The 15,845-nt window shown below is 41.8% G+C and overlaps 1 protein-coding gene across 2 annotated transcripts in view; it reads right to left on the bottom strand.

Annotated features, from left to right (window-relative positions):
- Positions 1-893: 893 nt before the first annotated feature.
- Positions 894-15,845, bottom strand: part of LOC115164253 (rab-like protein 6) — a 30,868-nt gene continuing 15,916 nt past the window's right edge. For both annotated transcript variants that reach the window (XM_029716541.1, XM_029716543.1), the window contains 10 exons: positions 11,584-11,724; positions 11,265-11,370; positions 10,757-10,860; positions 10,206-10,615; positions 9,318-9,459; positions 4,403-4,639; positions 3,863-4,169; positions 3,414-3,621; positions 3,068-3,126; positions 894-2,985 (listed from right to left, as the gene is read on the bottom strand). In XM_029716541.1, coding sequence (XP_029572401.1) covers positions 2,794-2,985; positions 3,068-3,126; positions 3,414-3,621; positions 3,863-4,169; positions 4,403-4,639; positions 9,318-9,459; positions 10,206-10,615; positions 10,757-10,860; positions 11,265-11,370; positions 11,584-11,724 — 1,906 coding nt within the window. In that variant the 3' untranslated portion in view covers positions 894-2,793. The remainder of the gene's footprint in view (positions 2,986-3,067; positions 3,127-3,413; positions 3,622-3,862; positions 4,170-4,402; positions 4,640-9,317; positions 9,460-10,205; positions 10,616-10,756; positions 10,861-11,264; positions 11,371-11,583; positions 11,725-15,845) is intronic.

The raw sequence follows: 15,845 nt of genomic DNA, 5'->3' as shown, positions 1-15,845 counted from the left end.
AAACAACAGGAAAAGACCAAAACAAGGTAAATTATGACATTAAAACATTGAATTCCTTAAACAGAATAGCAATTGCAATGTAGTTACTGTTTTTTCAACAGCTATAACATACACCTGGTATTTCTTAATTCAGAAGGAGGAGGGAGTATACATGACCATCACTATGATCTCAGATCTGGCACAAAATAATCCACATACTGAAGAAGAGATAACTGAGCTGGAATGATGGACATTGCCAAAGGGCACACAACATGCCGAAGGGGCTTTCAATTCTATGCTACAAAACAAGACAGCCATTACAGCTTTTTACAGCTACACAAACTGAAGTACTGTACCTCAATAAAAGGTATTAGTCTCCCTGGTGGTTACAAGAGCTAAGTGAAAATAATCTAAACCAATAGTTTGTCGTAGCTTTCATGATTTTCATAATGGGAAAAAATGGAAATGCCATCTATGAAGAAATATGTTTGCATTTATTAGGACGAGCCAAACACAGGTTCACATCCAGTGAAAATATGGAAACACTTCACGGGATGAGAATAAATATCAATTTACCTTTCTATACGTTATTTTGTTATTGTACAACATAAGCCTCATGCGCCAATTGGAACTTTGCTCTTCGCATTATTTTTGCCTCATGAACCACCCATTGAATGACACCAATAGACAGACAATGCAGCAGTATTTTAGATTAATGCATAGTTTCATATTTTGAAAGATACATTTTACATTTTAAACCATTGAATGGAATCTAACGTGACAAGATTGTAATACATCTAAATGTCTATTGTCTCGCCAGTTAATGAACATACCTTCTAACATTGTCGAAATAAAAGCTTCATGTACTGTATATCATTCCTGAATACCACCTGCATTTCTTTTCTTGTCTGATATGAATTCATGCTGCTTTTAATTGAATTGATGGGTGTCTGTCATCATTACAGAATAGCATGGTATCTTGGCAACGTAAACAGATTGGAATGACTGCTTCCGTCTGCAGTGATGCATTTACATAATCATTTGGGTGATGCAACTAGTCAACCTGCTTTAGCACACTAACACATGGGAAACATGTATACATTTGGAGCGGGCAATATAAACCTTATGTTGAAGTCAAACCAGATGACAATCAATCCCATTTGTATTTTCCTTGTCGGGAAAATATGATCATGATAAATACCATAGACGAGAGTACTATTAATGAAGCGTTGTTGTTGACATGTTTCAATCCAAAAATAGCTGCATTCAATGTTAGTAGGCTGCCATTGAAATATCTCCAAGAACTACTACAGCTATTGCCAGAAATTGTATTTCAAATGGACATCTGAAGCACAGGTTAAGTTCATGGAACCTCATGAGACAGACGTGATAACGGTTATGTATAGTTAACACAAGAACAATAGGAGCCTTGGAATGCAGAAAATGATTGAGAAAATATATATAGTAGCAGTTCATTATTTAAGTTACCTAATTGTGTAAGCAGTTTATGACTTTAGCAATCATTCATTTCTAAACTGGTAGGAGTCCCTTAACAACATAAATCAAGATTATTATCTAAAAGCAAAAGTTTACATATATTGTGTAGTGTGCTGCCAAGATTTTGGTACTGGCTTCAGCCAAAAAAAGACAGTATATGACACATTTCAGAGTGACATAACATTACAGTTCACCAATAGAAGGCACCAGACATCTCACATCTGTCTGAAGCTACTACCTGTCAGTTCTGATGCATTATAGTCTTGACTTCCTGTAAGAACACTTGACACATAGTTGATAAGGATTGCAGACATGTACGTGTGTTGTATGTCACTTCCTTTTAAGGCATCTAATTAAAACACACTGAAATGTGTACTGAGGCGGTAGAAAAGGTGACAAAGGCTACATCCCAAATGGCACGTTATTCCTTATAAAAATATTATGCATAGGGAATAAGGTGCCAATTTGGGATGCAGACAAACTGACAACTACAGTCACTGTAAAATGGTGCATTGGGGGACCTGTTCCATTGTGGGGGTGGAGGGGATTAAATGATCAAATGGAGCGAGATAGTACTTTGTCAAAAATAGAAAAAGTCAATTAAAGCAGCACAACTTTCAACAACCATTACATCACCGAGTCGGAGAAACAAAACCAGTGGATCAAAGTAAGAGGACAATCTTCAATATGTGAAATATGACCATCAAGCATGTATATGCTCCACTATGTAATGTCAACACTGTCAAGCAACCATCACTTTACAGGAATATGCTCTCAAGCAATTCTTACACCAAATAGAGGACATTCAGACAAAAACGTTAGCCCTGCCAAGCCCATTTGGAGTGGTTCACTTCAGGAGAGCATCATTTAAAAGGTTAAAATTAAACAGTAAGCAAATACACATTTTAAGTTAAACGTCTGAAAATAAAAAAGTCAAATCTTTCCTTAGTGGCTCTACTAATTATCATATAGTTTGTATCACACCACAGTGAGTGTCAGTCATCTCCTTCCTGTTTCTCATCAAAGGTTGAAGGTAACAAGATTGTATCTTCAACCTAGTTTCTCATCTCATCTCATTTAAAGATAATGTGTGACATCATCAGTAGTGCTCATGGGAAATAATATTAACGCATCATACAGCCCCAGCAGAGTCTAGATTTTTGCCTGGGAATGGGTGACTATGAACCATGGGTATGGCTTGCGGATGCTGCTTGTGCACAAATTAATCTGGTTCTAGGAACCAAACAAGTTTCAAATGACAACTTGGGTTCCGCATCTCTTTAGAGTCAAGTTCTAAAAATAAGGATGACTTTGGATCTAGAGTTCTTCATAGTCTCCGCCCTCTCTATTTGCTGACCCCTCCCCTCCAGCCAAGAAATCCTCCAAGTCATCCATTTTCTTGGTCCGAGATTTCTTCTTTTTCCTCTCTTTGTCATCTTCTGTTCCGGTCTCATCTTTCTCCTTTTTCTTGTCCTTTTTATGCTTCTTCTTGCTGCTCTTCTCATCCTCCTAAGAAAAAAGGTTTTTAAAATGTATGTCTACTATGCTGAATAAACACGATCGCCATATGAAAAGACATCCACTCCCTTACCTCTTTGCTTTTCTTCTTCTTTTTCTTCTTTTCTTTTGCGGAGTGTTTGCTTTCCTTCTCTGAAAAGCAATGAATAGAATTTGAGAAATGAATGAATACAATGTCATTTTGTTTTATAATGTGATTTGGTACAGTTCTCTGTCATGTGCTAGGATAATGTTCTATGGTACTTGGTTGTATTCACTAGATGCCAAACGGAAGAAAACTGATTTAAACAGAGAAGGACTATCTAAACTCTTGTCCAAAAATAAACAATTGTTTTCATTTTACGTTGCTAAACTTTGAAATACAGTATGCACTAATGAATACGACCCTGTTCTCTATAGATTTGTGGTAGTGGACTTGCCTTCTAGGTCCTCACTGCTGTCCTTGGCTTTGGGGGCTTCTTCCTCCGTAAAGCCCAAGCCAAACAGGTCTGTCTCATTCTTGCTCTGAAAGCAGGGCTTCAGGACCGGTGTGGGCTTCAGAGGCTCTGGGATCAGCGTGGCTGGAGGGATGTCATCATCCGACAGCTCCAGATCAGACAGTACTTCATCCCTGACTGGGAAAACCTCCTGTGGACGGATGCAGAGGGAAATAATGAAGTCCAAACTATTACAAATACTAATATACATTGTAACCATGCGTCCAAACCAAAAAGGCCCATCAAATAATTTATTGAAAATGTATTGGATATTTCACAAATGCAGCACTACATATTTTACGAGGAAAGTCATTTCAATAGGTTGACTACTCAATCTAACTATGATGACTTGTAACCTACAACCCTAAATAACATCATTTTGACCTAGCTACCTTAGTTATCTTCTGGATGACTGCCTCCTCCTCAGACTCAAAGTCAAGATCATCCATCACGAAGGAGAGCATCTGCTCAGCAACAGGGGCCCCTGGGTCAGAGTCCGAGTCCACCCAAGGGGTTCCTCCCTTTTCCCCACTGGGTAGGCCTGGCTGCTCCAGGGCTACTGCAGGTGCAGAGGTTAGGGTGAGGGTGATGGGCTCAGCCACCTGGGGGAAAGTGTTCTCCAAGAGTTGGCCAGCAGGTGCCAAAGGCTCCGGAGCTTGGGGCTCCATGGCACGGGGCATTATGGACTCAGTGCCCGGTCTAAAACAGAGTAGAAAAACATCACTTAAAAACAGAAATGTTTTACTCTTGACGACAAGAGTCATCTAATAATGTATACGATAGAAATTAGTTTCTAAAACAGATGACAAAAAAACAAAGAAATAGATAAGAGCTTATAAAATTCTAAATACAACAAGTTACTTAAATTGAAATGGTTTACTCTTGATAAGACTACAGTACATTAATGGATATGCTGGATATAAGTGGCTTACTTTTTCAGCTCTGAATCACTGTCAAGGTCGAGGTGGTCATCCTGAGTGACAGCAGGTACTGGTGTTGATGGTGGTGGGGGCTGTGCTTCCAGCTCCTCCTCATCACTAGACATAGTGAAGTCTTTACTGGTGAGAAGGCCCAGGGTGTTGGGCAGGGGCAGCGGGGGCTCCTTGTCATCTGGGTCCAGCTCATCCTGATAACCTGCCACCATGGGGTTCCCTCTGTCCTCTCCATCACTGTAATAGATGATAACAATAGTAAATACATTATATATATATATGTACACACACACTGTATATATATATATATATATATATTTACATTTAACATTTAAGTCATTTAGCAGACGCTCTTATCCAGAGCGACTTACAAATTGGTGCATTCACCTTAAGATATCCAGTGGAACAACCACTTTACAATAGTGCACCTAAATCTTTCGGGGGGGGGTAGAAGGATTACTTTATCCTATCCCAGGTATTCCTTAAAGAGGTGGGGTTTCAGGTGTCTCCGGAAGGTGGTGATTGACTCCGCTGTCCTGGCGTCGTGAGGGAGCTTGTTCCACCATTGGGGTGCCAGAGCAGCGAACAGTTTTGACTGGGCTGAGCGGGAGCTGTGCTTCCTCAGAGGTTAGGGAGGCGAGCAGGCCAGAGGTGGATGAACGCAGTGCCCTTGTTTGGGTGTAGGGCCTGATCAGAGCCTGAAGGTACGGAGGTGCCGTTCCCCTCACAGCTCCGTAGGCAAGCAGCATGGACTTGTAGCGGATGCGAGCTTCAACTGGAAGCCAGTGGAGAGAGCGGAGGAGCGGGGTGACGTGAGAGAACTTGGGAAGGTTGAACACCAGACGGGCTGCGGCGTTCTGGATGAGTTGTAGGGGTTTAATGGCACAGGCAGGGAGCCCAGCCAACAGCGAGTTGCAGTAATCCAGACGGGAGATGACAAGTGCCTGGACTAGGACCTGCGCCGCTTCCTGTGTGAGGCAGGGTCGTACTCTGCGAATGTTGTAGAGCATGAACCTACAGGATCGGGTCACCGCCTTGATGTTAGTGGAGAACGACAGGGTGTTGTCCAGGGTCACGCCAAGGTTCTTAGCACTCTGGGAGGAGGACACAAGGGAGTTGTCAACCGTGATGGCGAGATCATGGAACGGGCAGTCCTTCCCTGGGAGGAGGAGCAGCTCCGTCTTGCCGAGGTTCAGCTTGAGGTGGTGAGCCGTCATATATATATACAGTTGAAGTCGGAAGTTTACATACACTTAGATTGGAGTCATTAAAACTCTTTTTTTTTTGAGCATGACACAAGTAATTTCTCCAACAATTGTTTGCAGACAGATTATTTCATTATAGATTATTAACTATATCACAATTCCAGTGGGTCAGAAGTTTACATACACTAAGTTGACTGTGCATTTAAACAGCTTGGAAAATTCCAGAAAATGATGTCATGGTTTTAGAAGCTTCTGATAGGCTAATTGACATCATTTGAGTCAATTGGAGGTGTACCTGTGGATGTATTTCAAGGCCTACCTTCAAACTCAGTGCCTCTTTGCTTGACATCATGGGAAAATCAAAGGAAATCAGCCAAGACCTCAGAAAAACAATTGTAGACCTCCACAAGTCTGGTTCATCCTTGGGAGCAATTTCCAAACGCCTGAAGGTACCACATTCATCTGTACAAACAATAGTACGCAAGTATAAACACCATGGGACCACGCAGCCGTCATACCGCTCAGGAAGGAGACGTGTTCTGTCTCCTAGAGATGAATGTACTTTGGTGTGAAAAGTGTAAATCAATCCCAGAACAACAGCAAAGGACCTTGTGAAGATGCTGGAGGAAACAGGTACAAAAGTATCTATACCCACAGTAAAACGAGTCCTATATCGACATAACCTGAAAGCCGGCTCAGCAAGGAAGAAGCCACTGCTCCAAAACCGCCATAAAAAAGCCAGACTACGGTTTGCAACTGCACATGGGGACAAAGATCGTACTTTTTGGAGTAATGTCCTCTGGTCTGATGAAACAAAAATAGAACTGTTTGGCCATAATGACCATCGTTATGTTTGGAGGAAAAAGGGGGAGGCTTGCAAGCCGAAGAACACCATCCCAACCGTGAAGCACGGAGGTGGCAGCATCATGTCGTGGGGGTGCTTTGCTGCAGGAGGGACTGGTGAACTTAGATGGCATCATGAGGACAGAAAATTATGTGGATATATTGAAGCAACATCTCAAGACATCAGTCAGGAAGTTAAAGCTTTTTCGCAAATGGGTCTTCCAAATGGACAATGACCCCAAGCATACTTCCAAAGTTGTGGAAAAATGGCTTAAGGACATCAAGGTATTGGAGTGGCCATCACAAAGCCCTAACCTCAATCCTATATAACATTTGTGGGCAGAACTGAAAAAGCGTGTTCGAGGAAGGAGGCCTACAAACCTGACTTAATTACACCAGCTCTGTCAGGAGGAATGGGCCAAAATTCACCCAACTTACTGTGGGAAGCTTGTGGAAGACTACCCGAAACGTTTGACCCAAGTTAAACAATTTAATGGCAATGCTACCAAACACTAATTGAGTGTATGTAAACTTCTGACCCACTGGGAATGTGATGAAAGAAATAAAAGCTGAAATAAATCACTCTCTCTACTATTATTCTGACATTTCACATTCTTAAAATAAAGTGGTGATCCTAACTGACCTAAGACAGGGAATTTTTACTAGGATTAAATGTCATGAATTGTGAAAAACTGAGTTTAAATGTATTTGGCTAAGGTGTATGTAAACTTCCAACTTCAACTGTACACACACACACACACACACACACACACACACACACACACACACACACACACACACACACACACACACAGTGGCTTGCGAAAGTATTCACCCACTTGGTATTTTTCCTATTTTGTTGCCTTACAACCTGGAACAAAAATGTATTTTTAGTAGGTTTGTATCGTTTGATTTACACAACATGCCTACCACTTTGAAGATGCAAAGTACTTTTTATTGTGAAACAAACAAGAAATAAGACAAAAAAACAGAACTTGAGCGTGCATAACTATTCACCCTCCCAAGTCAATACTTTGTTAGAGCCACCTTTTGCAGCAATTACAGCTGCAAGTCTCTTGGGATATATCTCTATAAGCTTGGCACATCTAGCAACTGGGATTTTGGCCCATTCTCCAAGACAAAACTGCTCCAGCTCCTTCAAGTTGGATGGGTTCCGCTGGTGTACAGCAATCTTTAAATCATACCACAGATTCTCAATTGGATTGAGGTCTGGGCTTTGACTAGGCCATTCCAAGACATTTAAATGTTTCTTCTTAAACCACTCAAGTGTTGCTTTAGTAGTATGCTTAGGGCTATTGTCCTGCTGGAAGGTGAACCTCCATCCCAGTCTCAAATCTCTGGAAGACTGAAACAGGTTTCCCTCAAGAATTTCCCTGTATTTAGCGCCATCCATCATTCCTTCAATTCTGACCAGTTTCCCAGTCCCTGCCAATGAAAAACATCCCCACAGCATGATGCTACCACCACCATGTCTCACTGTGGGGATGGTGTTCTCAGGTGATGAGAGGTGTTAGATTTGCGCCAGACATAGCGTTTTCCTTGATGGCCAAAAAGCTCAATTTTAGTCTCATCTGACCAGAGTACCTTCTTCCATATGTTTGGGGAGTCTCCCACATGCCTTTTGGCGAACACCAAATGTGTTTTGTTGTGAAGCTTTGCAGCTCCTTCAGGGTTATCTTTGGTCTCTTTGTTGCCTCTCTGATTAATGCTCTCCTTGCCTGGTCTGTGAGTTTTGGTGGGCGGCCCTCTCTTGGCAGGTTTGTTGTGGTGCCATATTCTTTAAATTTTTTAATAATGGATTTAATGGTGAGATGTTCAAAGTTTCTGATATTTTTTTATAACCCAACCCTGATCTGTACTTCTCCACAACTTTGTCCCTGACCTGTTTGGGGAGCTCTTTGGTCTCCATGGTGCCGCTTGCTTGGTGGTGTTGCAGACTCTCAGACGATCCTGCAGGTGAAGAAGCTGGACGTCGAAGTCCTAGGCTGGTGTGGTTACACGTGGTCTGCGGTTGTGAGGCTGGTTGGACATACTGCCAAATTGGGGCCTTTCAGAACAGGTGTATATATACTGCGATCATGTGACAGATCATGTGACACTTAGATTGCACACAGGTGGACTTTATTTAACTAATTATGTGACTTCCGAAGGTAATTGGTTGCACCAGATATTATTAGGGGCTTCATAGCAAAGGGGGTGAATACATATACACGCAACACTTTTCCGTTTTAAATGTTTTGTAATTCTTTGAAACAAGTAATTTTTTTCATTTCAATTCACCAGTTTGGACTATTTTGTGTATGTTCATTACATGAAATACAAATAAAAATTCATTTAAATTACAGGTTGCAATGCAACAAAACAGGAAAAATGCCTAGGGGGATGAATACTTTTGCAAGCACTGTATATGGTACTTTAATACAAGATGACACAAAAGAAGGAATTTCAGTAGAAACTTCAGATTACATTCTACAAAAATTAGAGAATGCTGGAATACTCTTTGGCCCTACCCCCTAGAACGTATAAAATAACAACTATCTATTAAATGAAACATTGTTTGCAATTCTTAAATCCTCTCTTTCCACAATTTATTCAATGGAAGCATTGAATAAATAGAGCCATCTGAAAATTCTCACCACAGATGGCCTGCTCCAGATGGTACTGTGTGTTGTAAACATAGAGCATGTTTTCCAGCAGGGAAGGAAATAAACCGTGGCAACACAGACCACGTTCTAAATGTCACCCTATTATATAGTGCACAAATCAGTTTTACTAGAGCCCTATGTGAATAGGGTACCATTTGAGACGCATCCAGGGATAAGAACCCCTACTCTACTACTACTTACCTGTCACTGTCCAGTGCAGGTTGGGGAACCTTAACTTTAGAGGGCAGGCTGTCCTCCAGGAAGCTTTTATCCAGACCCTCGTCTGGCACAAAGTCATCCACACTCTGAACGTTAGCAGGACACACGGGGGCAGGCTCCGGCTCTGAATACAGACAGCAGTGATCAGAAGAGCCTTTGATGTGTTCCAAATGGAAACCTATTTTCACAGTGCACTACTGTGTGTTTTGACCCTGTTCAAAAGTATTGCACTATATAGGGAATAGGGTGCCAATTGGGACTCATCCTTTGCTATTATTCAACAGCATAGACTTACTTACACTGGCATTGTACAGTATCAGGCCTTACTCATCTCATGATGATGGTTTACATGAAAACAACCCAGCATCATGTAAGTGTGACTGTCTGGATGTGGAGAGCAAATAGGCAAACTAAACACTTCCTTCTTAACTCTATTGATTTAAAAGATCAATGATTAACTTCCCTCAATATAAAGTGTTGTTCCAATGCCAGGCAGGGCAGTGATCCTTACAAGCACTTCCTAGAAATCCAATCATTCAAGAAGATATCCTGTGACAACTTCCTGGTCTAATACACTCATGTGTATAACATGCATAGTCTAGTCCTTTTCCGGGCATTTATAATAAAATATTGGACAAAACACATCGACGACAAACGATTAAAATCAGTGGGTGGCCGTCCTATCGCCGCTGACCGGAACATTGGTCATCATTTTTTGTTAATTTCCCAACGATTCTACATGTTGAATTGCCACACCATACAGGTGATCGCCAGCACTCTGCGGCCACCCGCTGCTTTTAGCCGTTCGTCTTTGCATTGTTTATTTGCTATAACGGAGTAGCGGAACACTGAAGCACCAACCAGACTCACCTGGCATGGTGGCAGTCACCTCTGGGGCGGGGGCGGAGCCAAAGAGGCGTGCAATCAGGCCACGTTTCTGAGGAGGCGGGGCCTGGGCAGGGCCCGATGCTGGGGGAAGCGGTGACGGTCCAGGATGTTCAGGACTCTGAGCCTGCGTCAGAGTGGGGGATTGAAGCTCAGCTGTGGGGGAAACCATCCCAGCTGCCAGGGCAGGAGGCGGAGGAGAGGGCGAGGGGGCCTGGAGGCCGGGGACCTGGGCAGGGATGGTTGGCTGATGAGGGGTGCCAGGGCTAGAGCTGCCAGTGGAGGCCCCGCTTGGAGGAACGGTAGGGGACTGGGAGCCCGAGGAGGGGCTCCGGCCGTTGGCTGGACCAGGAGAACCATAGCCTTTACTGCGGGTCTCTATGTTCTCCAAGAAACTGCAAAACAATGGGTGCTGTGCTGTTAGTATTGGCAAATCGGTGCTGCCCGAAGAAAGCAAGAAACATCTAAAAATGTGGCTACAAGTGTTAAGGATCAAAACAAACAAAGTGATACACAGAGGGAAAATATCACATTACATTTCATAGTTTTGATCCTCAGTCTCCTGCTGCACGGTGAGCTCCTCCAGAGTGGCGTCCATGTCTAACTGGTTGGTCTCCAGCTGCCGTAACAGAGTCTCCCTCTGTAGAGATCAACAGGTGGGTGGCTGGGAATAACTGACCATGAACCAGAGCACTAACACTCCTTTCAAAAGAAAAGAGAAACCCTTTCACAGGGTGTGCCCATGGTATTTCTGATCAGATTTTCCCGACCCTCACGAAATTCATTGGGGAGGCAGGTAGCCTAGTGGTTAGAGCGTCGGACTAGTAACCGAAAGTTTGCTAGATCGAATCCCCGAGCTGACGAGGTAAAAATCTGTTGTTCTGCCCCTGAACAAGGCAGTTAACACACGGTTCCTAGGCCGTCATTGTATATAAGAATTTGTTCTTAACTGACTTGCCTAGTTAAATAAAGGTTAAATACACGGTTATGACAATAGCGAAGCTATACATTTCACAATACAATGTAGTCTAAGCTAGAACTCACCTGAAGTTGCAGGAAAGGAATGTTGAAAAATCGGTGTAAATATTTCAAACCAAATCCATTCTTCATAGAGGCTTCAGCGTAGTGAATATAAGAAGAACCCATGGGTCTGCAAGAACCATAGAAACCATCAGTCAAGTATATGGACACATTAACCATTGCAAAATTCTGGTAGCTTTACCCCAATTCCAAAGTGTCCTTATTCCCTCCTGATTCCAGGAATAATCCAACAGGGATTTCAGGAAAATCAGGACATTTTGGTAATGATATCACAACTTGGTAACCCTAATAAGACTAAAACAGAGAGAGTTAAGTTCATTACCTATTCAGATTAGCGATAACCTGGCGGATGTCATCAGGTAGAATGACACGGTGGTCACCCATGTCCCTGTGGTTGCCTAGGACACACACTGGAACATGAGTGGGTACTTTGGGCAGCTCTCTCAGGATGTAGTTGAATGTCCTGCAATGACAAAAAAAAAAGAATGGAACAATTTATAGCTGCTATTGTTTCTCCATAAGTGAGGAATTACAAATATGTGTGTCTCCCCATACTTGGCCCAGTTCAAAGTGAGTATAATGGTAATCTTTTTCACATTGTTCTGCTTTTGAAGCTAAGCAGTTAGAAGCCAGCCAACCACTGTGGGCTAAGTGGTTAATAGCCACACACAGGCTTACGGAAATCTAATCCCACCCAAGCTTTAATTAAACAATGCACATTGTTTAATTAAAGCTCGTTGATCTATTAATTGAGCCATGTCTATGTTCCAAATGTCACCGTATTGCCTATGTAGTGCACCACTTTTGACCAGAGCCTTATGGGCCCTGGTCATAAGTAGTTCACTTTGTAGGGATTAAGGTGCCATTTGGGATGTACTCCATGTTTATATGGACAATACTTTTGCTGTTGTTGCTATAAAGTTGATTGTTTTAGCTCAGTTGGTAGAGCATGGTGTTTGCAACGCATGGTGTTTGCAACGCCAGGGTTGTGGGTTCGATTCCCACGGGGGCCAGCACAGAGAAGAAAAAAAAAAAATGTATGAAATGAAATGTATGCATTCACTACTGTAAGTCGCTCTGGATAAGAGCATCTGCTAAATGACTAAAATGTAAAATGTAAATAAAAACTAAGAATAACAGTACAAACAAAACATCAAAATTGGGGAAGGGGAGGTCTCCTAAACTGTTCTTGAATGTCTGCCATTTTGAAAATGATATGTAGTGGAAACCTTTCGGAACAGAGCGGTATACTACGAAGCAAGCTGATCTACTTGGGGTTTATCTAAAGCTAACCAGCTTCAGTTAGCTTCCCATTCCAGCTCAGGCTTCCTCCTACTACGACGGTGGATATTGCTCGTCTGCCTGCCGCTAACTGTTGCAGGCTTGTAACTGCGTGTGCATGTCGCACATGGCTAGTCAAACACCGAACTCTTCACTGAGACCATGCTGAAACGTCAATCCAAAACCAGTCAGTGCCAGAGCACATTTCCCCCACTTCTATCACTCCTGTGGAACAGCTTGATGCATTGTGGCCATTGACATATAATCCATTGAAGGACTTTGGAACCTCCATAGACATAATCCATGGAAGGGTTTTGGAACATCTAAACGTGGCAATTTTACTGTTAAAGGCATGGGTACGCTATCGCCGCTAGTCTCGATTTGAATCAGAGCTGGTATTTTCTATGGGTTTATATGTCTACGGTTGGTTGCGGCTGTCATTTGCCTTTCGCAAACGTCTAAATATAATCGAGCAAAAAATGTAAAGTTTGGAAAGCATTACTAAAAGTGTCATGTGATGGGTATTTTAACATTACTATATTTTTTTACACACACAAAAAAACATTTGATTAATAAAACATTTAAAATCAGTTGTCTTCCTTTAATGAGGGGTATGATAACACGATCTTTGAGAGAGCTATCTGAGCAGCTAACCGATCGCTGCAGCTGTACACAGCCCATCTGTAAATAACCCATCCAATCTACCTACCTCATCCCCATATTGTTTTTATTTACTTTTTGCTCTTTTGCACACCAGTATTTCTACTTGCACATCATCATCTGCACATCTATCACTCCAGTGTTAATTTGCTAAATTGTAATTACTTCGCAACTATGGCCTATTTATTGCCTTACCTCCTTAGGCCATTTGCACACACTGTATATATACTTTTTTCTATTGTGTTATTGACTGTACATTTATTTATTCCATGTGTAACTGTGTTGTTGTTTGTGTCGCACTGCTTTGCTTTATCTTGGCCAGGTCGCAGTTGTAAATGATAACTTGTTCTCAACTGGCCTACCTGGTTAAATAAAGGTGAAATAAAATAAATAAATAAAAGAGGGAGGGTATGTGATTTCACTGGTCCTAAACTCGTTGCTCAGACACTTCATTCAAGATAAATGGAGTTAGCCCTGAGTTAGCCTGCCCCAGAAGGATTCTTTACCATAGAAATGTACCTGGCTAAAAGGTGAGCCACTTTCGTAAAACCGGTTATCCCGAATTGAAAGTTACCTAGGTAACTCCTCAAACCCGATACCCCTCAGCGATAAGTACAGTTATAGTTAAATATGCTTTGGGTGAATAAATATTTACTTTGGAGATGACTGCAACTTTTTGAATACAGATCTGAGAAAGCAACTACTTAAAACAAATATTTGAATACAGATCTCAGGAAGTGACTACTTTTCTGAAACTATTAGATTGGCTGCCTTAACTAATGGCAGGGCTGTGTCTAGAACTGCATGTTGAAGATAGATTGCAATATATAGGAGATTGTGTGTGCTCTTCATTCTGACAGTCATATTTGATCTACACAATACATTTCTATCTGAACATTTTGTAAATGTACAATCTCCTGAATGTCCATTGCCCCAGATATACATAATCAAGTCAAACCAATTAACCAATGATATTTTGTAAAGATAAGTATAAATAAGTTGTGACCCTCAACTACTGTATGGGGCTGTATTTTTAACAAACCTAATGCCAGTGGTGTAAAATACTAAAGTAAAAATACTTTAAAATACTACTTTAGTTATTTTGGGTATTTGTACTTTACTATTTAAAAAATGGTGCCGTCTGGTTTGCTTAATATAAGGAATTTGACATGATTTATACTTTTACATTTGATACTTAAGTATATTTTAGCAATTACATTTACTTTTGATACTTAAGTATATTTAAAACCAAATACTTTTAGACTTTTACTCAAGTAGTATTTTACTGGGTGACTTTCACTTGAGTCATTTTCTTTTAAAAGAGGTTAAGGTATCTTTACTTTTACTTTTAAGTATGATGATTGGGTACTTTTCCCACCAATGCCTAACGCAATGGTAGATCTTAGTTCTGGCGGTAGTGCTATAGGTCCGGTGGTGTCCGATTTTTGCTAAATACACTAAATATTAGGGGATTCGGCTATTTCAGCTCAGGTGTATAAAATCGAACACACAGCAATGCAATCTCCATAGAAAAAATGGATAGTAGAATGGCCTTACTGAAGGGCACAATGACTTTCAACGTGGCACCGTCATAGGATGCCACCTTCCCAACAAGTCAAATTTCAGTCCTGCTAGAGCTTCTCCGGTCAACTGTAAGTGCTGTTATTGTGAAGTGGAAACGTCTAGGAGCAACAACGGCTCAGCCGGGAAGTGGTAGGCCACACAAGCTCACAGAACGGGACCGCCGAGTGCTGAAGCGTATAAAAATCGTCTGGTTGCAACACTCACTACCGAGTTCCAAACCTCCTCCGGAAACAACGTCAGCACAATAAATGTTCGCTGGGAGCTTCAGTAAATGGGTTTCCATGGCCGAGCAGTGGGGCACAAGCCTAAGATCACCATACGCAATGCCAAGAGTCGGCTGGAGTGGTGTAAAGCTCAATGTCATTGGACTGGAGTAGTGGAAAAGCGTTCTCTGGAATGATGAATCACGCTTCACCATCTGGCAGCCCGACTGACGAATCTGGTTTTGGCGGATGCCAGGAGCACGCCCCAACGCATAGTGCCAACTGTAAAGTTTGGTGGAGGAGGAATAATGGTCTGGGGCTGTTTTTCATGATTCGGGCTAGGCCCCTTAATTCCAGTGAAGGGAAATCTTAAATGCTACAGCATACAATGACATTCTAGATGATTCTGTGCTTTCAACTTTGTGGCAACAGTTTGGTGAAGGCCCTTTCCTGTTTCAGCATGACAATGCCCCGTGCACAAAGCGAGGCTCATACAGAATTGGTCTGTCCACATCAGTGTGGAAGAACTTGATTGGCCTGCACAGAGCCCTGATTACCTTCATTAGGCTATTGATAAGACCTAAAAAGACAGCGTATAATTCTAATCAAATTGTAATAAAAATGTCTAAATACAGTCACAGGCACCATAATTTCTCCCCGTAGGCGTATAATACAGCCAATCCAATTTAGACTATGGAGGGTTTTTACGCACATCCAAACTTTTCACAGGACTTGGACAAAGATCCAATATAAAGAGAAAGGGGGGAATGTCCACCACCATTATACTGCTCCCAAATGTAATGTTTTATAAACATCATAGAACCATCTTACAGATCATATTTGCACTTCTCCAGAA

This window comes from Salmo trutta, chromosome 27, assembly GCF_901001165.1.
Source record: "Salmo trutta chromosome 27, fSalTru1.1, whole genome shotgun sequence".
NCBI lineage: Eukaryota > Metazoa > Chordata > Actinopteri > Salmoniformes > Salmonidae > Salmo > Salmo trutta.
This window is presented reverse-complemented; position numbering and strand designations above follow the sequence as displayed.